This window comes from Haemaphysalis longicornis, unplaced genomic scaffold, assembly GCF_048455015.1.
Source record: "Haemaphysalis longicornis isolate Haplotype H1 unplaced genomic scaffold, Haemaphysalis longicornis Haplotype H1 scaffold_12, whole genome shotgun sequence".
NCBI classification, from domain to species: Eukaryota; Metazoa; Arthropoda; class Arachnida; order Ixodida; family Ixodidae; genus Haemaphysalis; species Haemaphysalis longicornis.
In genome coordinates this window covers 3,279,264-3,306,605 of record NW_027526225.1, presented here as the reverse complement: position 1 = coordinate 3,306,605, position 27,342 = coordinate 3,279,264, and the positions used below count along the sequence as shown (strand labels likewise).

At 46.8% G+C, this 27,342-nt stretch overlaps 1 protein-coding gene and 1 long non-coding RNA gene across 3 annotated transcripts in view; one reads left to right on the top strand and one right to left on the bottom strand.

Moving 5' to 3' along the window:
- Nucleotides 1–27,342, bottom strand: part of LOC144162268 (uncharacterized) — a 196,361-nt gene that overhangs the window by 114,414 nt on the left and 54,605 nt on the right. For both annotated transcript variants that reach the window (XM_077692746.1, XM_077692745.1), the window contains exon 3: nucleotides 26,772–26,899. In XM_077692746.1, coding sequence (XP_077548872.1) covers nucleotides 26,772–26,899 — 128 coding nt within the window. The remainder of the gene's footprint in view (nucleotides 1–26,771; nucleotides 26,900–27,342) is intronic.
- Nucleotides 542–3,782, top strand: LOC144162267 (uncharacterized). Its single transcript, XR_013320636.1, has 3 exons — nucleotides 542–845; nucleotides 2,187–2,319; nucleotides 2,397–3,782. It is a non-coding gene; the product is annotated as an uncharacterized LOC144162267 (long non-coding RNA).

The window sequence follows — 27,342 nt, the reverse complement described above, 5'->3', positions numbered from 1 at the left end:
GCACCAAAGCGAGACGAGGATGGCTACCACCGAGTCGCGGCCACGCAGCGGGTGCGACAGCGCCGACGACCGGGGTAGGCCAGTCCAGTAGGGACACAGTCGTAGGACACAACTAGGTTAGTGGTGGTAGAGAGACCATGGAGACTTTTGGGTTTTGGTGTGCATTGTATTTTGGATTATTTAGTTGGGGGTTGAATGGTTGGCGGTTTTGTACGATTTATTTCTTTATTGCTTTGGTTAAGGGTTTCTCTAAGTGTGCATTAAATGTGCGTTGTGTTAAGCATGTCAACGGCTTTCCTGAATCCATCTCTCTGAGCTGGTCTAAGGTCCCTGAAATAACTAAGGTAGCGCCATCTTTAGATCTCGCCGCCTTTCGCCCTCGCCCGCGCTCCTTTCCTCCGTTTTTTGCCATTTTCTTTTTCGCCGGCGAACGCCGCGCGCCATTGGCCAACGGCCAGTGACGTAGTACCTCGTCCCCGCGTTGTTTGTTTTTTCTTCTCTTCGCCGCCGCTGTCCCTTTAATTCGCCATTTTAGGCTCAGCTACCTCGGAGCAAGCCTTATCGAAGCCGCCAGCGTATAACAACCGATAACAACCGAAGAGTCAGGTGCTCGTTTCAAACAAGTGTCGCGTCGGCGTCACAAATCCTCCCTGTTCTGTGGCGTCACTTCATGTAGCGTCGCGATGCCGAGTTGTTGTGCCTTCGGCTGCTCGAATAAGGTCAGTGATGGAAAAAGACTCTTCTTAATTCCGACTGGCCAACGCAACACAGAAAGGAGAAAAGTTTGGCTGCACAGAATTGGACGGGCAGACTTCAAGCCCACGCTATCATCACGACTTTGCGAGGTAAGTTTTTGCACTTTTTGTTCCCGCTTTGCCAAATTCTGCGCACGTTTGAGCGGCCACTTACGAAGAAATGCGTATTCACTCCGCAACAGGCGTCCACCCTTTGTTCTAAGCAGGCATTACGCACTGCGGGCAGTTTTTCACACGTCGTAAGCTTTGCTTTAGAACTGAGGCCGCGTATTTGTTGTGTGCGCTCTTACTTTCCAGCAGAATCAGGGGCGTAGTCGGTTTTCGTAAGGTTGCCGTGCCGAAATTGAGTTCATGCGTATTCGCGCTTGTTTTGTTCGACGGCAGCTTGCGTCCGACTATGTAGCGAATTTGTGTTCAGCGTGCGGGTGTTCTCTCTCGGCCAGTGGGTACGTTTTTGCACTTTGTTCCCCCTTTGTCAAATTCTCCGCACGTTTGAGCGTTCACTTACGAAGAAATGCGTATTCGCCTCGCAATGGTCGTCCACCCTTTGTTCTAAGCAGACATCGCGCACTGCGGGAAGTTCGTCACGTCGTAAGCTTTGCTTTAGGCCTGAGTCCGTGTATTGGTTGTGTGCGCTCTTACTTTTTGGCAGAATCAAGGGCGTAGCATCTCCAGTCGGTGGTCGTACGGTTGCCGTACCGCAAAGAATTTCAGCTGCATTCGCGCTCGCGTTTTGGTCAATGGCAGCTTGCGTCCGACCGTGTAGCGAATGCGTTCAGAGTGCGTGTGGGCTCTGTTGCGTGGAATCTTGTATTGTGTAGGCACCCCGGTAGTATTATAAGCCCGTTGTTATGACACTGAAGCGATTTGCTGCGTAACGTGCGGCGCACATTGGGGCAATTAGAGGGAAAAAACTTTCGGCTAGGTTAAAAAGCTTACCTAATTTAGTGACCGCGCCGTTACACTAGCGTTCATTCGTAATTTCTGTTGTCGCTTCGTTAAATTCGTGCGCATTTGAGTGGCCGCTTGAAAATGCATATTTGCCCCGCAATGGTTGTACACGTACCCTCTCTTCCGCGTATGCTAGCGTACAGGGGGCCGTTCATTACGTGTTAACGCTTGCTTTACATGCGAGGGCGCGAACTTGCAGGTTGTCCGCTTACTTCATTTTAATTGTCAACGTTGTAGCATATCCGGTCATTGTCATGTGACCCAAAACATGCGATGTCAATGTATTTTCAGCAGACCTATTTTTGTTCAGCATTTATTAGCCCCAAGTTGACGTTGGATGTGGCACTGAGCAAATGTAGAAATGCGAATTCAAGCCTGCCACGTTTGAACGATCGCTACTCTCTGGCATTATACCTATACTTGCGGAGCGTTTGTGGCAGATCCGAGACTCTGTGGTGCAATTTTTGTCTTTCTCAATAGAATCATTTCACGGAAGACCAATTTGAGAAACGGATATTGGAGAAGCTTGGCGTTAAAAAGCTGAAACAAAATGCCATTCCCAGCATTTTTTCACACAGGAAGCCACCACAGCAGCGCAAGCCACCTGCTCGACGTGAGTGCACCATTTTACTGTTTTGTCTACTGGATACCTTTCCACCTTCGCGTCTGCAATCCTACCTATGCATACAGGAGATGCGCCATTCTGCAATCAACGTAGCTCACGAGGCCCCGAACTATCCAAGGAGTCTTGCTGCTGGTGAGTACACGTAATTTCCAGCATTTATGTGTGCTAAAGTTTCTCACAAGTTTCGCAGCTTACTTTTTCCAGGTTTCATTCAGTTTTGCAGTCATCAGAGTGGCAGATCATCAGAATGGCAGCAGATACCATCCGACTTGCCTTGCCTTCACGCGCTGTTGTGAGCTTTCTGGAAACTGCAGAGAATTTCTTCCGTGTGAACAGTGACCGGCTTCTTCAGAACAAGATAACGCTTTCCGAACTCGAGGTTTTTGCATCCGAAAGTGTCACATCTGTCAACTGTTTCCCATCGTGCCACAGTGTTGAGAACAAGCTGCTCAAGGTATTCTTGAAAACGAGACTACACATTCTTCTCCGCAAAGAAAATGAGCGAGTTGAGACAAGCAAAAGTGGTACGAAGTGTGGAAGTCGCAGCATTGCAAAACAAGCAGCTACAACGAACGTGCAGTAATTCTAGTCAACGAGCTTTATGCATTGTACATCCTTGTCTAATAGCTAGTCATTTTGAAGCGTATGAAACAAGTCGTGGAGTACAATTTTATAACGAAAAAATAGTGTTGCAGTCCACTCGAGCATTATAGACAAGCGTTCTGCCGACTGTTCATGCTTGTGCACTAGTCATTTTGAACTGTAAAAGTGATCATGTAGAGCGAGATTTTTCTATTGCAGACATTTGTTGTTTGTTTTTTGTGTTCATGCTTTCTCTTGCTGCATATGGCCTTTCATGCAGTTTGTTTACACTAGCTGTGGTGCTGTATATGTTTGCCGTATAATACTAATACTACTACTATGGGTAATTTGTCCGAGACTTTCATCAGTTTTTGTTCATAGCATTGCCTTAGTTAGGCTGTGTACATCATACTACCTTCAGTGTGTTTTGTGTTAAGCTTGTTCACCCTCCTCATGTAAATTTTGTTCCCAATGTACATAATGTTAAGACCGTCCTATAATCTTGTGTGCTGTATATTTGCTGCAAATATGCAGTCATTGTAACATCATTCCAAGCACGGTTTGATTAATGTATTGTTGTGGTCCTTTGTTTCATAAAAACCTATCATTTTTGTGACGGCACATTGTGATCTGTATTCTTAGTAGCCTTTTCGTTGATATAAAGCCTTTGCCATTTTCTTAGTCATGGTTAATCTACAGTTTTGCATTTAGTGCTTTGCAGTTCTTAGTTGTGAACTCTATCAATCATGACCTAGTCTAGATGTTTGTCTGCGATACAGCATGTTATAATCTTTACAATCCAATGGTGGTTCATAGCATACTTCGAATAAAATCCTGATTTTGTGACAACGGTTCATTTTTGAAGGGCACCTTATTGTTTTGTCTCAATCATTGTGATATGGTTTCTCTTTCGAATTTGTTTTGGATGTATTGAGCTAGTGCCATGTACAAATATGCCAGAATATATCCCAGTACAAAGCAACTCTGTATAGTTGCTGACTGTTGGTCTGTGCTACTTCTCGTATTGTGCGGGGGCGTAGAGAAGAAACCCGGTCCTCAGACCCGGTCCTCTGATGACCTCAATGAGCATAAAGATGTGTTAAGTGCTATTCTTGAGGAACTGAAAGAGATAAAGACTGCCGCGAACAAGCGCGATGAAACTCTGACCCGTATTAGTTCAAACCTTGATGAAGTTCTAAAGCTGTCAAAAGCAAATAAAGAAAAAATTCAGACCCTTCAGCACACTGTTGAACACCTAGAAAAAACTGTCGCGATTCAAGGCAAGAGGCTTAATAACTATGAAGATCGGTCACGAAGGAATAACCTAGTAGTATTTCGCATACCAGAAGGCCCTGAAGAAACCAGAGAAGTCCTTGAAGACTTAGTTGTCCGACGGGTTTGCAATGATGAACTGGAAGTCACTGTCACTTCTCTCGAACACATTCACAGAATTGGTAAACCCCGAAATGACAAACCCCGGCCAATCATTCTCAGGTTGTACAATTACAACGAAAAAATAGCCATACTAAATAACTGTTTCAAACTAAAAGACAGCGAAGTTTCCGTCTCACATGACTTCTCGCAGGCAACGCAGCACATAAGAAAAAAACTTTGGCAATCTGTAAGCTCTGTAAGCAAGGCCGACAATAAGATAAAACTGGTTCATGATAAACTACATGTTAACAACGACATTTATGCGTGGGACGAAGCAAAAGATTGCCGGGTACTCGTGCGCAAAGGTAAAAAAAGAGAACTGAGCACTAAACAGAAAAACACGAAAAAGGCGAGCGAATGACTTCCGGTATCTTCAAAACAACAACCGAAAACATTAAGGCTTATTTCCCTTAATGTGCGAAGCTTATGCAACAAACAAGATGAAATCGAACACGTGTTGTTAACATATGACCCGCACATAGCTGTCATTTCGGAAACCTGGCTTCACCCAGATTTGCCTGATAATTGCGTGATTCCGTCTTCGTATACGTGCTATCGCAAAGATAGACTTACACGAGGAGGTGGTGTGGCAATCCTTGTGAAGGCGGGCCTTTCTTCCGTTTCGCTGCCTGCTGTTAACCCTGACCACGAAAGTGTCTTTTGTAAAATAAATATTTCAGGAAACCATATTGTTGTTGCGGGAATTTATAGGCCGCCAGGAGCTCCCTGTGAATTTTTACTTGAACTGTTTGATCATTTGGCCATGTATAAGGATCAGAATATTATTGCTGCAGGAGACTTCAACTTACCGCACATAGATTGGTGCTCGATGTCATCAGGTGCCACTGATACAAGGAACTCCGAAATCCTCCTAGATACGTTATTAGCTTACAACCTTACACAGACAGTACTATATCCAACACGGGTGACTAGCACTGCTTCCTCAATTCTAGATTTAATTTTGTGTTCAGCCAGCTTTACTGATCATACCACAGAAATTCACGAAGGAGTCTCGGACCACCAGCTCTTATATTTTTCCTGCACGCTTCCAGACCGACTCAAGCTAAACAACGCTAAATTTATAAAAGTAAAAGACTACAACGCAGCAGATAACCCAAACATTGCCCACCATTTAGAACAAGCATTACTGGAATTTCACGATGACGATGTTAACGTCTGTGGGCAAAGTTTAAGTCATGCTGCAATTATTGCATCAATAAGTTTATTCCAGATAAAATGAAAAAAATCAACAAAGCCAATCCTTGGATAACCAGAGAAATTATACATTTAAAACGTAAACTAAAACGGTACCGAAAAAGGAAGAACAGGGATGCCGCCCTTCTTAAGCTAAGTTCTAAGTTGAAATCTAAACTACGAGAAGCTAAAGAGCGCTTCTATTCAACCAACCTTGGGCGCTTTGCTACCGAATCCCCTCACAAATTCTGGCAATTTTTATCAAACAAAGACTCAAGAAGCGTAGATCAAATAGCTGTTGGTGCTCGCATTGTTACAGATAAAAAATAAATTGCTGAAACGTTTAATTCCTATTTCCAGAGCGTATTCTCAAGGCCAGCCATGCTGGGTAATATCCCTTACGTCAACGATAGCAACAAACATATCCATATTACTGTCGAAGGTGTTACTGAGCAGCTCCTACGATTAGATCCTAAAAAATTCGCAGGACCTGATAACATTCCCACCGCATTTCTTAAAAGATATGCAGAGCTGCTGGCTAGATTCTTGGTACAATTGTATTCTAAGTCTCTTGAAACTTCTTGCCTACCACTTGAATGGTTGGTTGCCCGAGTGAAACCAATTTTTAAAAAAGGCTCTGTCACCGATTATTGTAATTACCGACCCATATCTCTCACTTGCACAGTTTGTAAAGTTCTTGAACACGTAATTGCTAAACACCTAAATGATTTTCTTGACAATAATAATCTTCTTACTAACGTACAGCACGGTTTTCGAAGAGGGTTTTCAACTGCAACTCAATTAGTAGTTACCGTCCATGAGATGGCACAGGTGCTTGACGAGGGCGGACAGATTGACGCAGTTCTAATAGACTTCTCGAAAGCGTTTGATAGAGTTCCACATTCGAAACTAATAACCAAAATGAAAAACTTAGGCATCCCATCACAAATCGTCAATTGGGTCATTTCATACCTAACTGGCCGCAAGCAATATGTTGAAATTGACGGTGCCTGTTCTCGTTTTCCAGATGTTTTCTCGGGCGTCCCACAGGGCTCGGTGTTGGCACCGGTTCTGTTTAACATTTATATTAATGATCTTGGCCAAATTGTAAAGCCCCCTCTACGCCTCAAGCTGTTTGCGGACGATTGTATCATATTTAGCCACATAGTGTCTGCCGCTGACCAGCAAGTTCTTAACCACGCTTTGCATACAATAACGAAATGGTGCAATAAATGGGATATGCTTATAAATCTCGACAAGACGGTTCACATGTGCATCTCAAATAAGAAGAATAAATCTCATTTCATGTATAGTCTTGGCAATTATCAGATTAAACAAGTGGAGGAGCATAAGTACCTGGGGTTAACCTTGACGTCTAGACTTAACTGGTCAACACATATAAACAACATATGTTCCTCCGCGAGAAAGAAATTAGGATTTCTGAAGCATAAACTGGGTGATGCCCCCTCGTCGCTTAGACTTATTGCATACAAATCCATTGTAAGACCCACCCTGGAATACGGGAGCATTGTCTGGGACCCCCACACTATCACTAATAAAGAAAAGCTTGAAAAAATTCAGAGATTGGCAGCTCGTTTTATTTATAATCGTTTTAGACGTCGCGACTCCCCTTCAGCTATGTTGGAGCTCCCACACCTAGAGCCATTGGCCAACCGACGTAAAAGTGCCCGTCTCAACTTTCTACACCAGCTGTATTTTAATAAACTGGGAATCCAGTCACAAGATTACATAGCTAACAACCCTAGTCGAGCGTCTCGTCACAAACATAGCCGAAGTATTAAACCGTTCTTTGCCCGTACAGACCAATATTTTTTCCCAGAACTGTTTCCGATTGGAATGTTTTGCCAGAGTGTTCACCCTTGCTGTCATCCAATGTATAATGATTGCATACTTACCTGTGGATTATGTATCCCCACGTTCATGTATTGATCTTGTATCCGTACGCATGTCATCTGGATGTGTACATCCCTCTCCTGCTTGGACCTCTCAAGGTCCGCAGTATTGTACAAATAAATAAATAAATAAATTGTGTGTCCCTGCTTCTTTTAATAATGCCTGCATACAATCACGTCCTATAGTGAAAAACAGGGTTTGCAGGAGCAATTAATTTCAGTAATTAACTGCATGAGCAATTTGTATAAGCATTGATCCCGCAGAAACTGATCTCTTATTGCAGTCGTCTCTCGTGAGTATTTCCAAGATTACAGCCTATATTTTTTACACAGTTCTCACCTGAACAGTGGCGGCACACGCAATCTAATGTGTCCGGGTGAGAATTTGGGCAGCAGGGATTTCACGCCACTATGTATACGTACGCACAAATGGTGTGCAACAAGTTGAGGAAATTTCGAAATACGGCGACGAACTCTAGGACGCGTGTCCTGTACGACGTGTCGAAAAGTGTTATCGCAGTGCGCCTTAATCCTTGATTGATTGATTGTGGGGTTTAACGCGCCGACGCAACGCAGGCGATGAGGCGCGCCGTAGTGGAGGGCTCCGGGTTAATTTTGACCACCTGGGGATCTTTATCGTGCGCCGAAATATCGTACACACGGGCGTTTTTGCTTTGCGCCTCTATCAGAAAAGCGGCCGCCGCGGCCGGGAATCCAACCCGCGACCTCGTGCTCAGCAGCGCAACGCCTTAGCCACCGAGCCACCGCGGCGGGTATCCTCAATTCTTCACTACGATGCACAACTCGATCCACGTTTGCTAAATCGTGTAGCAGTGCAGTCCCGGCCCGCTCGGCTGTAGCAAGCTGTAATTATCAAAGCCCACACATGAATCAATGTTAGCTGCACAGCATAAAAAGGATTCACAATTGCGCTGGCCTTGGAATACGGTAGTTATTATAGAACTGGACACTACAGTTATAATTGTAAGCTGAGCGCATTCTTTAACTGCGCGTTCTTTGTGCGAGCCTGTTCCAGATATGCCCGACAGGACCTTACTCGAAGTAATTGTGAACGCCAATCGCACGAACATTGCTATGCCACGGACGCACTGCCAAAAGTACAGCCGTCTTGGGCGAGGCCAACGAGGAGACGCGAGAACTTTGACCTTGACAGCAGCCTATAACGACGTGAAGGTGACATATATTTTGCAACAGCGCCAAAGCACCGGAAAGTGCACAGAATAAAGGTGGCATGAATGTCAGTAGCTAATGCGGGACGCATACTGAGCGCTGCCTAATGATCTACAACTAACGCAAAAAACGCGAACGCAAAAATACCAGCGCTCGAACTGCCGCGAACCAAGGTCACCGCGAACCATGCGCGAGCCCTCTGTGCAGCGCTTGCACGACCACAACTTAATCACGCAAATGCAAGAACGGAATTACTGTAACAGAGCGATTTGAAACGTCCACGTTCGATCCTTTCGCGTTCACGAACTATCCTGAGCGTGCCGCACACGTAAACAAACACCGCGCTGTCAGTATGCACCCGCGGCATCCACCCCGCAAATATCCCCTTCTAGACAAAAATATACAACAAAACAGCCTCACTTAATGCGTGTTGGTAAAACGGGGCTCTAGAAATACTATTAATGCTACCAAAGAGCGATTGCGGTGCGAAAACAAGAGCAAACTGCACGAAAAACTGCAGCGAGCGGCCCGAAGCGTTGCGAGGGCGTCTGCTCTGAGGAAGCCAACAAATATGGCGGCCCCGCCGCGGAGTTAAAGGGACGGCGGCGCCGCGGGTGAGGGGAGAGAAAAAAGAGGAGGGCAGCGGAGAAGGAGGGAGCAGTTGGCGCTACCTTAGTTCTTTCAGGGACCTTAAGCTGGTCTAGACAACCCCGCCACCTGTTCACGTGACAATTACATCATCGGCCACCACATCGCGCCCACAAAGGACGGATGTGAACTGCAACTGAACGAGAAGTTGATAAAAAAAAATCGCCATCTCTTCATAAAGAATGTGCAGAGAAGCGCGTGAAAACGTCAGCTAAATGTGCGTCCAATCTTGGCTGAACTAGTGCCTAGAAAGAACCCATGCGACGATTTTTCGCGCATTAAGAAAGCGCATCTACGGACGACCTAAATGTATACCGATACGTGGTTTATGAGATGACGGAATGCTATTGTACTCCTTCATGATGGTTGCATGCATTGTTTTATCCGGAACCGTTCCTTTTTGGCGATTTTAGGGCAACCAGAGATGCCAGAGCTTCCCGGTCTACCAACGGGTCTACGGGAAACGCAAACTTTTTTGACAGGACGCCATCAGTCACACTAACCCCCGTATTCAGTGTCGGAAAAGGACCAGAATCAGGAAAGGCCGCTTTGCGCTCCACAAACCTTCCTTAAGGCGCGCTTATCAAACGCGCCTTTTTCGAGACACGCTAGGCTCCTGCGAACGAGGCTAGTGCGCTATGCGCCAATCCGTGCACTGCGTGTGAGCGGCACTTGACCTTTGCGCGAATAGGGGAGAACGATTCCGGGGCGCCAGCTTCGAAGCGCTCGGATCAGCCAGCTCCGTCCGCAGCCGATACCCGCAGGGAACTTTAGGCTTAACATCGGGGCAGAATACTGATCGCCGCTTGCGCTACTGCCGCGCATGATTATATATTGCATGAATTTTCACAGCAGCAGAAAACTCCTTTCTCGCATGCGTAACTTGGCTTGCGCGATAGTTCGGGGTTCGGGCAAGCGGCAGCAAACTGTAGCTGCACCTGCCGGCGTCGTTCTACGTGCGGATGCAGCGCCATGGTGCCGGCCCTGGCCGCATCGCGTGCCGGTCAGGCCGGCGGGATGGTGTGAGGTATACGGTGAGCGCACGGCCACGTCAGGGCGGCAGGTGTGTGCGCGGACCGTTGTTGCTCGCGGAAAGCGCTTTATTGTTTACAGCTTTACCAATTTCTCGCGTACGACGCGCAAAATCGAAGACCTCAGCCAAGCTATCGTAGTAGTCTGCAATGTTGGTCGGGAAAAGGCGCACTTACGGTAGGTCGGGAGCTAACTTAAGTAGCGCTTACTTTTCTATCCGATAAGTTCGCGAAAAGGCACCCTTTGAGTATAAGTTTCGTTCTTGAAATGCGTTAAGGCACCGAGAAGTGTCCAAAGGGGACATTTCTGAAGTTAGGTTTGAGAATACCGGGGTAAAAACACATGAAAATGCGGCGAGTGACAATACCCACTCCAGGAAATTTCTCGCGTAGCCACACGATACAATGGCAAAAACAGCCAAGTGTCCAGGAATGCCAAATAAAGGTTGAAATCCAGCTCAAGACGACAGTATTGCATTATAACTGGAGCCGGGACTATGAAGAAAGTTCTGGGCATCACTACCATGTCCGTAGGGCATGTCGCCACGGCTTCGGGAGGCGGCCTGGCTACAGTGGCATTTAGCAAATATCTGGCAGTGAGGTTGGCGTGCACTATTGTAGCGACCACACTAGTGCTGACCCTCGGAAGAGTACTATTTAACAAGGTTGGCGAGCTGGAGAAACCGAATGGTAACAATTCCGGCGGGCCATTTCTTTTCGTAACAACTGCTTGTGGAATTTTGTGTAGCAATGGGGTGCTCTCGGGGGAAAGGCAGCCAAGCTCGACAAGGGCTCTTGCGCACCATGCCCGCTCTTGCCGCAGCTAGTCGTTCGTCAGGCGAATCCTGACGTCATGGGTGCATTGTTCATGTGGGATACGTTATTACAAAAAGATTTCCTCGTCTTGTGTCTAATGCACCTTGGACGACGTAATACAGGAACTTAGCAGTGGTGTTCCCACGAATCTGCACAGGACCTTATACAGTGGAATCTTGGTGATACGAGTTCGGTTGATACGAATTTTGTTTTGATACGAATTTTCGAAATTCCCGGGGAAAATGCATTGTATGCAATGTAAAAAAATTTGGATGATCTGTACGCTCTGGCGCGGGTGATACGAACACGCGAGCAGCGACCAGACGACTGCGGCGTAGACGGGAGGAGGGAGAGTTGGTGCGGCCTTCGTTGCGCGCGGGCACAGAAGCATTAGTCCTCCCCGGCTTACGGTAATCCTCCTCGTGGGGTGTTTACAATAGCGGCAGAAGATGTGCTGTTCCAAACGAACAGAACGTTTCGTCCTCTAGGTGCCCGGTCTTTCTCCCTCCCTTCTTTTATCAGCTGCTACAATCTCGTGTCTCTGTACCTTTCGTTTCCGCAGGCTGCAGCTCGGGTGCCTCTAGCTTCATTTTTTGTATTGCACTTTTTGAATAAACCACGGTAGTCAAGCGTTGCCTCATTTCTGAAGGTGAATACCTTCGTCCTTTTGCTCTCTCCGGATTCCTTGCTTCTGAGGTCTATGCCCCGCGCTCTAGTTACCCTACTGTCGCCTTGCCGTGTTGCCTGCGCCACTTCGCGTCGACTATGTTGAAGTGTGAACCGCATGGAGCGTTTTCTGTTCACGAAAACGCGCCGCCGCGAATACCACCCGCATGCTGCTCGCGGCGCGGCAAGCGGTGGCAACATGGCGGCATCACCGGCCACGAAGTGGTGCGGGTAGCTCGATCGACCGCTTCTGACCGCTCTTTATAAGATGCCACTTACGGAACAAATGAAGTTGCTTATACAGTAAAGGAGCTGATAATGTGGGCGAAAACGACACTATAAAGCATCGTCCGCGCGGCTAGGAAAAGTGCCAAACAAATATCCGCAACCCTGGTAAGCCTAGACATCGCCGGCGGGGCCAGCGGGCTGTCCGGAGCGTTTTCAAACTGCCGCCATGAAGACCGTGCCTCGCCATTGGCGCAAGTCGGCAGGCTCCTCCCACTGCCCCGCGCGTCGGGCGTCATTTTCCGAGAGAGGCAGAATCTGTCGCTGGGGCGAAATCGTCGCGAGTTTCCGTCTCCAAAACGCTGTAGTGGCAAACTTCCGGTGACGTCACACAAAAATAAAAAAACAAAGAACAAATACGCGAAGCTATTTATGCATTGAGTAGTAATAAGTACGATCTTAAAAGTAAAAATACTGCTGCGCGTGTAAGCATTTGCATCGAAACGTTCCACGCATTAACGAAAGTGGGGCGGATGCGCCATGAGCGCCTTCTAGTGGTAGAAAGCACCCGTAAAAAAAGCAATGACGTCTTTCGATGTGTGCAATTTGTGTACGAACTGTTACGAATGTACTGCATCATAAGGCTCTAAAGTCGTCTGCGCCGCGTGTGTCTTGCCAAGTCGTCATTTGTACGTGAGGAAGACGTGGTGGGCTGTTTTTACAAGTAGCGTCGTCACCTATCTCCTTCCGAAAACGTCCTGGCTTTATTTCTTGTGGTGTGATATGTGTCTGTGTAACACAATCTCCCTGATGGAATTTGAGTGGCTTTGTTCTACGACAGCAGCGGTGACAAGCTGCAAGGGTTCTTTTTTCTGCCTGTGAACAAGGGCTCACCCGATGTTAAACGTGAGGCCTACATAGCTGGTGTTACAATTCATATTCTAGTTCACTCTACTGACAGCGGAAGGTATCCTTTCCGCAGCGGTTTCCCAGGTTGCTCTGGGCGCTAGTACAATCGGAGCAACGATGCGTTTTTATCCTGACGTGAACAGGCGTGATTACGGCATCATTGAAGGGATGTGGGAAGCACAAAAAATTCCCGCGCCTTCCCGCGAGGGGAACACGAGTAAATGCAGAGCATTGGGGGTCGTTAACGCCGCGTAAAGTCGCGTTAGGGTGGGTAGTTGGGTCGTAGTTGCGTTGGTGTTGGTTTGTGGTAGAGAGAGGAGAGTAAAGTCGCGTTAGGGTGGAGCGAGCGTCAACCAAGGAAGGAAGGAGCAACGCAGTGACTGAAGCACGAGCGACCGCTAGCCGCTTTATATTTGCAGCGCACGCAGTAGAGGGAGAGCACTACGGGGGTGGAGAGCGCGCATGCGCAAGCAGCGCGCGCCCTTCCACGCCCCACCGCGCTGCTATCACGCACCTGTTACGCCGAGACCACGACGGAGCGAACGGGCTGACTACGACGCATGCGCGCGCCAGCTGCTGTTCAGAGAGAGGAGGGAAGAAGGTGAGGCGCACCTGCTGCGGACGCGGAGCTGTGGACGCCGTCCGACGCAGGAAGAGGCGAGGCTAAGAAATGCTCTGCATTTAAAACGGTTGTACACAATCGTCTGAGACTGCGTAGCTTACAAACAAAGCAGCACGAACGAGCTCGAATATTGTTCAGGTAATCAAATGCGCTGGCGTTATATAAAGTGTTTCATGGCTGCTATGGACTATGGTTGTTCGTAAGCATAAGTAGTTATGTCGGCCTTACAGATGCACTGCACTACACATAGGGTATATAATTGTGCGCGTGTGTGTGTGTGCGTGTGTGTGTGTGTGAGTGTGTGTGTGTGTGTGTGTGTGAGTGTGTGTGTGTGTGTGTGTGCGTGCGTGCGTGTGTGCGTGCGTGTGTGCGTGTGTGCGTGCGCGTGTGCGTGCGCGTGTGCGCGTGTGTGCGTGCGCGTGTGCGTGCGCGTGTGCGCGTGTGTGTGCGTGCGCGTGGGCGCGTGTGTGTGCGTGCGCGTGGGCGCGTGTGCGCGTGTGCGTGTGTGTGTGTGTGTGTGTGTGTGCATATTGCAGAGGTGGTGCCACATGTTGGCGTCTACGGATAATATGGCGGCACCTGGTGCTTCTGCGAGCTACTACATCTTTCCCTCCCTGGGAACAAACAATCATTAGACAGTCCTGTCTGCACAAAACAATCACCAATACGGTCACTGTCTGTAAGCAGAAATCACCAATACCGTCACTGTATGAGCCCTGAAAGCTGTCAAATCACTCCACGTACTCTCGGAAGCGCACTGGAGGTCTGCTATTTCTTCTGGAACAGTCACGTGGTGGCCCCGGCATCGAGTCCATTTCCCTCTACCGGTATACTGCGCTTCTAAGTGCCAGCGCCAGGAGCCAGACTGTGGCTGCGAACCTTGGGGCTGTGGTGGGCTCGGTGGCACATGTGGTGGTACAGCGCGTGAAGACTGAAGTTGATCTGCGGATGAACTAGCAGATTGTGTTTGTGACGGACCCCCAGGTGCAGTGCTCCAAGTTTTCGATGGTGCAGCTCTACTTTGGTAGCCCGTCAACGGGGGCATGTTGTACGTGCAAGAGTGGTCCTTAGTTTCTTGCCTTTGTGATGCCTCTTTTGGTAGCGCTGATAGCTGTGAAGCGTTCCAAGTTCGACCGTCTTCCAGATAGAAGGACCAGCGGCCAATTTTTGGGGGATTTTTAATAGTGGTCCATAACTTAGAGTGCCCTATGGTCCAGGAACTGGTTTCTTCACTCGTATGTAGGTGCCAACTTGGAACTCACCATCGAGGTCAGAAACTATCAAAAATGCTTCGCATATTTCCCTCTGTGTTTGGGAAATCTGGAGCTCGCTGTTGCTCAGTGTATGCCTTACTTTTTTGTTGACACTCTGCGAATCTTTTTCCGAGCGGACTCATCTCCCGTAAAGGTTTTGTGCTGAAGTCAGCTGTCGACTGACCAACTTAACAAAGAAGTTCTCATGTGTCGGCCATGTAGAAGAACGGCCGGGGAGAGACCGGTGGTGCTGTGAGGGATGGCTCTGTATATTCCCAAGTACCCTGTCACAGTTTCCTTCACTGGACGCTGCTCCAGCAGAGCCAGTTGAATGTACGACTTCAGTACGCGATTAAATCTCTCAACGAGACGGTTTGCCTGTGGGTGGTGCATGGCAGAAAAGATGTGGTTGATTCCACGGTCTTGAAGGAAGGACTCAAATTCCCATGATGTGAAGTCGACTGTGGTCAGACTATTTCGGTAAGGTAACCCTCACGTGCGAAGAGTGCTAAAAGCAACTTCGTCACCATGTGAGTGGTAATATCAGTGCAAAAAGCCACTTCTTGCCGTTTTGAAAAATATCAACTACTGAAATGGCAAATCGGTAGTCTGCAGGTGCACACTTAAAAGGAGCAACAATGTCAACTGAAATGGCAAATCGGTAGTCTGCAGGTGCACACTTAAAAGGAGCAACAATGTCAATAGCTATCTTGTCCAAAGGTTTGTCAGGAAGAGGAATTGGCTGAAGTGATGTGGGTGAGATCTTTGCACTTTTGCCCGCGTGCTGACATATGGAACAACTGCGGATAGCTGTTTCATCATGTTTGCCTAACCCTGGCCATCATACTTCTCTCGTAGGTGTTTGGTTTTCACGATACGAGGGTGATATTTATTTATTTATTTATTCACATATCCTCAGGGCCCAGGGGCATTACAGAGGGAAGTGGGGGATAACAAAATTATTCGAAGAATATACAGCAAGTAATAATATGATAACAACAGCTCTTTACACAAACAGTAGAGACACTGCGATAGTTATATCAACAGCTCCTTACTTAAGGAAGCATGCGTCGCACAAGTTGGCGTAAACACTCATAACCCAGCTTTGCTCCAACAGAGTCGACACTGCACAAATTCGGCTGGCGACAATACAAATACAACGGACGTTCACCTGAGAAGGCTAAATAAACAAATAAACACTGCCCTGTCACTCAAACAGTCTGGAAACTGCACGCCTAAAAGCCACGACATCTAAGATTTCGGCAACTGCATGTGGCAGTTGATTCCATTTAACAGATGTGCTCGGTACAAATGAATCATGAAAACACTTTGTATGAGAAGATGGAATGCCTACTTTGTATCGATGATCAATGCGCGCTGACATGTACGATGGATTCGTTAGTAGTCTGTCATTAAGAATGGAATTGCCATGATATATTTTGTGAAATAGGCACAAACGCGATATTTGCCTGCGATGCTCGAGTAGCGGTAGAGATAAAGTCGTTTTCATTGTGGTGACGCTGGACGTGCGATCATAATTTGAAAGTATGAAGCGACATGAACGATTTTGAACCGCCTCCAATTCGTCGGTGAGCGATGCAACACCAGGATGCCAAACAGCAGCCGCATATTCCGATTTCGAACGAACCAAAGTTTTATACAGAATTAGTTTCAAAGAGCTAGGTGAAAAATTAAAGTTCCTAGGAATATATCCTAACATACGGTTGGCATTAGTTACAACATAATCTATGTCAAGTTTCCATGATAAGTTAGAAGACACTATGATAGCTAAATATTTGTACGACGGCACGATTTCAAGACAAACATTGTTTATTGAGTATTCGGGAGGAGTAGTGTTAACTCGGGAAATGCGCATGATTTTACACTTTTTAGTATTAAGTTTCATTTTTCATAATTCACACCAATCTGAAATACTGTCAACATCTGATTGCAGAATTTGGACTTCGTTGTTAGTTATTTGCCTGTAAATAACACAATCATCGGCAAAAAGTCTGACAGATGAGCTGATGTTAATTGGAAGGTCATTTATATAAATTAAAAATAAAAGAGGCCCCAGGACAGATCCTTCGGGTACACCTAAATGAACTGAAGAAGGATGCGAGTCTGTATTGTTCACACTTACGAACTGATATCGGTTAGTCAAAAAGGAGCGCAACCACGCAAGTATATTATCATCTAAGTTTAGTTTAGAAAGTTTTATAAATAATAAATCATGCGGAACTGAATCAAACGCTTTAGAAAAAAATTGGCCGCGTATCTGCTTCTTTCGTTGCAAATGTCGTCAAAAGACGATAGTCTTTATTGACTTTTGCCAAGTAAATGCCCCCCTTCGCTTTCCCGCTCACCTCTAATGTTGTTCCTCTTGCGTCGCGCTAGTTCCAAGGTAAAGACGCCAAAAGTTTGCTTAAATCATTTTAAATTTCCCGCGTTCCACTGCTCCAAACCGGGTGTCTCGATGCCAATGCTGCCGTACGGCGAAGACGCGCGTGAATCGCGGCGTTCTATAAACGTGAATCAACGTTTATAGAACCGCGTTTCCCTACTCCACGTGCGTTGCAAGCAGAACGTGGAACCTATCTAGTGGAACCTTTCGTAACTGTTGCCGGTTGATTCCTTAAAATGCCGCAAGAAGATATAGTGGCGCGGGCGACAGCTAGTGGAACTTTTCGTAACTGTTGCCAGTTGATTCCTTAAAATGCCGCAAGAAGCTATAGTGGCGCGGGCTACAGCAGGCGACGGCAAAGTGAATTTTTTTTTCTGGAGTTGATGAAGTATTTAATTTCGCCAAAGTCAAGCATGTATGATTTTTTATAAAGGAACACTGCAAACATCACTTCTGTATTAATTTGTTCTCTTATATTTGCGTAATGTCTTGTTCTTCTTCAACAATGTTGACAGGTATGAACATTACACCGGACTTAGACGGGTACATTTAGCTGTGACTATATAAGACTATTGCGCCGCTATTGTTTTAGTTTGGCCGCGTGGCTGAATCGAGTCACAGACAGACAGACGGACAGACAGACCAAAATTTATGGGTTTAAGCAGCCCAAGAAAGACTATCGTCTTTAAAATCTAGGAATATACAGTCTATAAAGCATCCACGATCCAGCGCCGAGTGTACATCATGAGTGAAACAGACTAGGTGGGTCTCACAAGAATATTTCTTTCTAAAACCATGCTGCGCTGGGCTGAAAAATGAATTGGACTCCAAGAAATTTACAATGTGGCTATAAATGACATGTTCCATTATTTTACACGGAATACTAGTTAATGACACAGGCCTGTAGTTACTAGGAGAACATCGATCACCAGATTTTTAAAGCGGTGTAATTGTCTCAATTTTCCAGTCATCAGGGATGCAACTAGTCTGAAGCGACTGACTGAAAAGTTTTGTAAAAACGATAGAACTGTTTTTTAGTGTTGATAAGGAATTTTGAGTTTATATTGTCAACACCACATGACGAAGAAATTTTAAGTTTTTCTATTATGCGGGTAATACCTAGTGTGTCGAAAGCTATGGGTTCCATTTGACAACAATTGAAGCATATGCTATCTGGAAAAGTAGCTGCACAGCCGGTAAAGTGGTCAGTAGTAATTGCAGCGTTGAAACAATCAGCACACTCATTAGAAGGAATTGTCACACCGCCTGGGGTCTTAAGGTTTATAGTACAAGTATCACGTTTGTTTACAATATTCCAAAATTGCTTAGGGTTGTTAAATAATAAGGACGGCAAAGTTTTCGTGAAAAATAAATTCTTCGCATTTTTTAATTCGGTCCTGTAATTAGCAGCTCCTACTTTATGTGCATCCCATCGAAGGGCTGAGTTTTGAGCTTTGGCTGAGCGAAACAAACACTTTTTCTTGTTAGACAATATTTCTAGATGCTCTCCTTGTTCTCTCCTTGCTCTCCTTGCTAGATGTGATAGTTATGACGGGTATAAACCTTTCGATAAGCGCAACTACCTTCTCCTTGTACAAAATCCAATTTGTGTTGACTGTACGGTTTCGGAATCCTTGCAAAATAGTCCAGGAATATAGAGAGTTCACGATTAATACTATCGAAGTCGGCTCGCTTATAGTCCCTTATTTGTTTTGCATGCGTGCGTTGGTGAAGGACAGGCACGTTTACCAAAAAATGGAGAGCGGAATGATCGCTTAAGGCAGGCAGATAAGATATGGGTGAAAAAAAGTCAGGTGATGTGGTTAATATAAAGTCCAAAATACTACTTGTTAACGTAACTCTAGTTGGTTCGTTAAGAAGCTGAGACAAATTAAAATCTGCACACATAGTCAGAAAATTGCTACATTCGGTTGAAAAAGGTGTGGGGCGAGGGTTCAGGCTGGACCACTCAATATTCCGATAATTGAAATCACGAACTAGAATTATAGGCACATTTGGAAAGCGAACAACGATCGTATTCAGAGCGTCATGAATTTGATCGACAAACGTGGCATCGCACGACGGGGGGCGATAACAAACACCAAGGATAAGCCTTTTAAAACCCAAGTCAACTTCTACAAAAAGCAGTTCTAAATTCGTAACGGAAAATATACGGGCGGAAACCAAGTAATCAGCAACAGCAATTAACACACCACCAACATATCTTTCACCCCTGTCTCGGCGATACATGTTGAAATGCTTGTTGCACTCAAAGACTTCACGATTAGCAACATTCGAGGAAAGCCAAGTTTCCGTCAACATTATAATGTCAGCATCGCATGAATCAATCAGCGAACTCAATTCGTCCTTTTTTGGTAGAACACTTCTAATGTTAGTCAAAAGAAATGACAATGAACTCTTGGATGACGACGACAAACCACTACCCCTCGCGTATTCCTATTTCGTAACATCGGACGAGTTTGACACGCCTGCGCTATCTGAATGCTGGGGCATCGCGTCTGTGTTATCGGATTGGCGAGAACTAGGTAGCTGCACAGAAAAGCCAACCTGCTCAAACACGGCCCCATCGGCATGAGCCAGCTGGACAAAAGTCGCTGTGAGCTTGGCAGGAACTACGATGCGCTTAGTACGGAAGAGCATGCCATCAACAACTGTCAACTCTTATCGGACTTCATAGTATGGAGTCAGCTAAGGTGCCCGATTCTTGCAGTGCGGCCACGATGTCTGCACATAACGTGAAACTTCTCGGAGAGTGTTATCCTCTGCTGTCACCAGTCTCAGTTCTTGATGTACAGGCATCACCAGAGACACTATTTCTTCCACCTCAGGTGGTTTCGTGGTGGGCGGTGACAATTTCAGTGCTGTGGATGCATTTCGGGGCGTAGCATTTTGGGGCCTTGTGTCAACGTTTTACTTGGTTTGTGTCAATGTTTGGCCATAGTAAGCCAGCGTAATTCTGTGCCCACAATCTGGAGCCCAAAAGCTTGTACGGCATCAATACCCAGAAGTGGTGTTCCACCTTGGGTAATGTGGAAGGTCACTACAGCTGTTTCCGATTTGTGCACAGTGAGGGCAGGGAACTGTCCACGCACAGGATTTTGTCGATGTGAAAAATTCAGCAATGTTAGTTGCGATTTTTACAGCTCAACTTGGTCAGGTTTTGAAAGCTTCGTTCTCCCATTATCGATATAGCTGAGCCAGTGTCCACTAAAAATGTTATGATGCGCCGTGGTGATGCCAGAGAAACAGGTTGAACCCCGACATCAAAGTAGACAGCCGTACGCTTAATTGTCCGTGTGAACAGTAAGAATGTTCATGACACTCTCAGTATCTTCCTTTGGAACAATTTCGGCGACTCGGGCCGGGCGTCTTCCACGCCCGCGACGCAAACTTCGACAGTACTGTTGAAAGTGACCTCGAGGCGGCCAGACGTGAAGCAGGTTCAACCTCGGGCTACACAGGCAGACAGTTGGCAGTTTTGTGCGCCGCAATTTCCACACGCGGCTGTGTTTCCGGAGTACGGGACGACAGCGCCACTACATAGGACACTACAGTAGTATTCCTTACAAGTCATGAGAAAGGTACCAAAGACATTGCTGGATTATGACCCCGTCATCGCAGAAAGCTGAAAGTATGTGGCCCCACGGCATTACTTCACGTGTTTTTGACAAATTGATTTTAAATATCCACATACACGCTGTGTTTTATTATGCCTGCTACTCTGCTGGTTCGTTGTTCCCGTTGGTATCAAAGGGGCAGACTAAGGGTGTACTGATCTCAAATTGCCATTATTTTGTTGGCAGTGTTGGATTCTGTCTGAAGTAATGTCAGCCATTAAAGTTATTTTGAAATTGTGCAGTGCATTTTTGAGGAATGAACCCAGCAATTTATCTTTCCTTTATTTTTCTTCCGTGTTTGTAGAATGGCCTTCGTGAGCAATAAAAATGCGTTTTTTGAAATTGTGTTTCATAGTGATGGCTGAAGTATCGTGATTACATTTTGGTGCTTGTGCAGTTTAACAGTAGAATATAATTTTTTTCAGAGGAGTTTTCAAAGTGTATTGGCAAACAGTCAGGTGTTCAGCGTCCCCTTGCAACGATAGAGCCGTTATTCTACCAAGTGGGACAATTGTTTCAGAGACTTCCCACAGATCTTTAGTTTGTTTAGATTCAACACCTCGAGGGGCTTCAGAGTGCTGTGTCACTGATTTTCAAGCATGCACAGTTGCATCTGATTATGCATCAGCGGTAAGAATAGAAAATGATGCGGCATATCAGAATAGTTCAGGACCTTAGCGCTCCATGTCGCTGCTTTTCAAGAATATTCTGGCTGTACACCTGCAGTAAGAATAGGAACCAGTTGCCCAGCAGGTTGCAATGGTTTGATGTCAGTCCTTCGAGGTGCTAATGTTGCTCCTTTGCAGAGGTAGTCTGTTGCTTCTGACTAGAAGGCTACGGCAAGAATTGCAGACTTATGTAGTACGCTGGAATGAATTCATGTGAGGCCCTCAGGCTGCAAAGCCGCTGCTTCTCAAGCACACCTCTTGTTTACAGCAATGAAGCCGCGGTGGAGTTAAGATGCTTATGTAATGTAGTACAATGTATTCATTCCAGGCCTTAAGACTGTGAAGTTGGTGCTTCTCATGTACACACCAGTGTAATTTTTGCATAGGACCCACACCTCTGCTATCACCTTTCCCAGGTCTCCCAGTATTGGCGTTTTCAATGTGCGTGCCCAGCCTGGACAGCTTTCATGACTCGGAAAACACTACTCGAACACCGTGACATGAAACAATTTTCTTTATGTTGTGTGGCGGCTTATGAAGATACGGCATCACTTTCCCCTTGTTTTCATCGGGCCTCTGCACTTTGGTTTTAAACTTGATACGGAGGCAGTCTGCAACCGCCTTAAGTCCTGGTGTCAGAGAACCCTCTGCAGTTAACCTATGAGCCTGGTGGTCAGTGTTTTCCTGGATTACGTGGACACAGCTTTTCTGCAGCGCACTGCAGAAACGTGATGTGGCTATGCCTCATCCCCGATGGCCCAGAGGCGCTGCACTTGCCTTGTATGGGGGATGTACTGGGTTCGAATCCATGCACCGCCGGGCACCCACTAGTTTCTTTAAAGGGTACAGGTGTCCCTGGTCGAGTGCGGACCTTTGAAAGGATAATTCATGCCTGGAAAGCTGCCTTTACCCTTGCGAGGGGCTTCTGACCTTTGTCAATCTGGTGGGGCCACAGCCTTCTACAACACTGCATTGTCCAAGGGTGGAAGAGTCTGGCGGCATGTCCTACCACAGGCGGTTACCGAGTAGAGTGTCCAGCGTAGCTGTCGAAGTCACCATGTGCATTCATGTGCCTTATTGGTGCCGGGCACCTATTGAGAAAATAGGTACAAGCCTGGCGCTCGGCCCTTGTTACCAGTAGAAGATGCTCCTGGCCTGTGACTACAACGCTTGAAACGTTGACCCAGCTTGTACAGGAAATCACCCCTATGGAATGAGGTGGTTGGAAAGTGCCATTTTGGGGGGAGGGGGTAGAGTTGTGCCCCCACACGATTGATCAAATCAATTAAGAAAAAGGGACATCTTTCCCTGTAAAATTGCAATTAATGGTACAAAAAGTCTACGCAAATTGTAGCGAAGAAAGCGGCAATGAAGTACATAAGTAGTTTACTGAAACACTGGCACTATCGCCAATTACTGATATTTTAGAAATTGGAGCTGAGCTGGTGATAGATAGCGGCAGTGCAGTTGTAGAGAATAAGTGAAAAAAAATTACGCCCACCTCCTCTCGCGGGAATCCTGGTGTGATGCGACGCTGAGGGGGGTTCAAGCGCAAGCGGAGAGCAACCGTCGACCGAAAGGCCGCCGGAGAGGGGCACACCGGTTATATGCGCAGCGGGCCCGAAGGAGAGGAGACCGCGGAGAGATAGAGTACTGCACATGCGCATCACCGCGCGCAGCGCCGCCCACCGGCGGAGTGAGAGCGCGCTGGGCCACACACCCGCAGATGCTGAGAGAGAGTGTTCGCTCTCACCTGAACACGCGCCGGCGCCAGTGCGTCTGCCGCGGCTAGACGCGACACAATCCAACACAATCCCCTTTATCCAATCCAATCCCAATCCAATCCAAACCAAGCCAAGCCAATCGAATCCGATCCAATGCCCCTCGCGAGAGAGTGTTCACTATCGGAGAGGAGAGGGGGTGAGCGGAAGAGAGTGCGGACGCCGACGACGACGGACGCGCGCAGGAAGGACAGGGCCGCCGACAAGAGATGCTCTAAGCGCCGCATCTAAAAGTTTTGTCAACGGCACCTGCATGATTTTGGTGACACAGGTTTTGGGACTTACATTCTCAGATGTAGGTTATAATTTATATTTTAAGCACCTGCAATGCAGCCTACTAGGGAATGGTGCTATGCGATGCCCCATACCCTACACTGTACCAACAAAGTGACGTGACTCGGGTCTCTGAACCATTGTTAACTGGTACAGACAATGAACAAAACCGTTCGCAAATGAGTTAAGTTTAACGCTCTCTTTATCTACTTTTGCTGCTAACCTTCCAATTCTGACACATACGCGTTCTGGGGAAAAAAAATTTCGAGAAGTGTGAGCACGGCCCCTGCAAAAATGGTCCCAACATCAGATGCTGCAGTATTATTCAAATATTATTCCTGCGATTATATTACCGTTTGTTAGCTGGGTAAGAAAGAAATCGTACAATGTACTTTCCGTCCTGACATTTCGAAATACAATACCCAGAACTACTATTTTTTCGGAGGCTGTGTTTTTGTTCGTGAACTTGACTAAGAACTACACGTGGATTGAGTAAAAATAGTTGCTATAGGGGCAGGATGCGCTCTTTATCAAGCGTAGAAAAGGTTACAGGGATTTCGAGAAGGCCCTTGCTTAGCGTTCCGTCCAGACGGAACGCCAAACAGCGTTCCCGGCTCACAACTCGCAGTGAGGGCAGTCTGTCTGCATTTTTACCCAACCGCTACCTCTCACTGTTAATTAATGAATACCATTTATAATTATATCGATAATTACACCTTCGGCAACGGGCCTCGGGGCAAGCATCCGCACTGAAATGGTTCATGTGAAAAGCTTGGTATACTGCTGAAAAACAATGCGAGTGTCACTCGAGAATGTAAACACAAGCAGCGCGCCATCGCCTCCTGTACGATCGAGCTCGCCCGCTGTTTGTTTATTTTTTTTTGATAACTGCTCCTACCACTCGAAGGCGCTAGTGGCGCATCCGCCCCAATTTAGATAATGCGTAAAACGTTTCAATGGAAATGCTTACACGCGCAGCAATATTTTTACTTTTATGATCATCCTTATCATTACTACTCAATGCATAAACTTCTTCGCGTATTTGTTTTGTTTTTTTATTTTTGTGTGACGTCACCGGAAGTTTTGCCTCTACAGCGTTTTGGAGACGGAAACACGCGAAATCGTCAGCGCGGGCGCGAAAATTACGCGCGCGCAACGCCGACGCGCACGAATCGCATGCGGTTCGTGTGCGCACTTCGCGTCGATGATAAGCCCGCGTTGTTTTGACTCCCGCGTTGACGATCCGGGCCGGCACCCCAGCGCCAGCCTCTGCCTCGGTTGCCGCGATCGGCAGTGGAAAGAGCCTCACGACTTGCGCCAATGGGGAGACGTGTGCCTCATGGCGGCAATTTCGAAGCGCTCGCAGCAGCTGGCTGGGCCACCCCCGTGGCGGATATTTGGCGCGGCTGGCATTCTATGGCGCAGTTTTCTCCAACACTGTGAGCTCCTTAGCCGCATGAGCAGTTTAGTTTACACCTTGGGCTGCGTTTAAACAAAAGGTCACAAGCGGCCGCTGAAGCAACTTGCACTCCACGGCAAGAGCCGACGCCATGTTGCCGCCGACTGTCAGATGCGCGGTACTGTTCTATTTTTTCTCGTTTTCTGATAATGCGAAGTTTGGGGTGATTCGCATATTTTTGCCGCCCCTTCAGATTCGTATGACGCAGGTTCCACTGTAGTTGAATAGTCTTCATTGTTGAACGGCTAGAATCTAAACTGGGTTCGTGTCGCAGTGCGCTATAGCTAGCCAGCCTTCATTTCTTTACAGGACTTCGAGAGTGGCCTCAAGGTTGAAGCACGGGAGCTGCTTTGTCAATTGGGAGAGCAACAGGGCCCTTTCGTTTGATCCCTGTAAGGCCATGTTAAATGTGTTTGGACACACACCTCTCCACGGGTCTGCGCCTGTAGACAATTTGCGCTCTTCAACAGAGCTGAAAACTCAGGCAGCAGCGCCCCAAGGTGAGCCTCGCGCATTATTCGACCGTCTATGTTTGATTGTCGCCGCGCCTACTGGTGTCTCGCATACACCGTCACCAACCATGCTGTGCTCCAGCTAAGCCTCTCTCGTATAATGAGTTCGCAAAACCTTCACGCAAGACCGAGAAGCCGGAAATTTCTCAAATGAGGTCTGTTATTGCGAGCGCAGCCAGAAGGATCGCACGGGGAATCACTTCCGGTGGTCGCTGAAACAGCTAGATATCTGATAATTGGTGAAACGCCAAAATATTGTGAGATCCCACAAAAATCACGCGCACAGTAACAAAAATAGTGCACCCAATTCAGTACGATCGTTACCCAGCGGTATTAATAATCTAGTAATGATTCCTTTAAAAACCACGAGGCTTGCGCAGAAGGACCACACACATAGGGAAGACAACAGGATGACCGCAAATAACGTATTTATTCAAGGGTTTTGTCCCCCAACTGTAAGACAAAATTGGTGCATGCGTTGAACATATGCAAAATGCCTAGAAAATATCTTCCATTGTAACACCCTACAGGCACGCCTTTAACGAATTTGACTTGCTTTTATATAAAGCCAAGGAAGTGTCACTCCCACAGTTGTACGCATTTTTTTTTTCAGAAAGGCTTCCATAATCTCACGTTCAACATCGCTGCTGCCTCGGCCAATAATCTTAATCTAATTCACTTGCGGCCTCCACCCGCTTTTTCCGCAATTTCTGCAATGCTCCGTGACGTTAGTTCTAGTATCTTTGTCTCCCAATGTGCGCAGGCCGCTACTGAATGAGATTAAGATTCTTCGCCGAGGGAGCAGCGATGTCGCGCATGAAATTATGGAAGTATTTGATAACGAATGCGCAAAATTGCGTGCGTGACACGTCCTTGGCTTTATATAAAACGAGTTAGATTTGTTAAAGTCGTGCTTGTAGGGTGGTACGATGGAACATGCTCTCCATGTGTTTTGCATATGTATGTTCGGCGCATGCGGCAAATTCGTCTGATATTTGCATCTGTGAGCCCTTGAATAACTCAGTTGTTAGCTGCGCTCGTCCTTTGTCTTCCCTATGGGTGTCATCCTTCTGCGCAATCCGCATGGCTTTTCAAGTATGCGACCAACTAGCCCGTCAACAAATTTTGATTCTTTTAGACCGCACAAGAACATTTTCGCCTGCCAAGGCAGAAAGGCGACACAGCGATAAGGGAAATGAGGACAGCTGCAGAGTAGCTCACCGATGGGCTGAATCTCGACGACGACAAAGAGGAGAAGACCCATGACGCAGATGACCACGCACAGGATTGTGGTGACCAGGCAGGCCTCCAGCTTTCTTCTGTTGGGGTTTTCCACCACCAGGTCCTCCCTGCGGAAGTTTAGAGAACACTGATTTAGCGTCTGCGCAGTCGCCCTTTTTCCTCGCCCTCTGCTGACGCTGCCAGACGACGATTCAGACTGCACCGATAGCATATAGCCCAAAAATATTGTTTGGGGGCCCTATTCTCGACTGCACAAATTGCCGGCAAATCTGGGAATTTGCCGGAAGTCTTTTCTGATTAGTTTTCAATTTTGGTCACGTGCTTCCAGTTAAAAAAGCGGTTGTGTGTGCTGTCGTCATTTTGACGTTTCATAACGTTTACTGGCACCAGTTCTAAAGTTTGCCTTATTTCTCTTTACTTAAGGCGCAAAATTCTTGGCCGACAATGAAAAACTAGACTAAATGCACCGGCAGTGACAACGTAAGCCTGTTTTTGCTATTCAACAACAATACTGCTTTTAATACACACCCTCTCTGTGATTGGCTGAGAA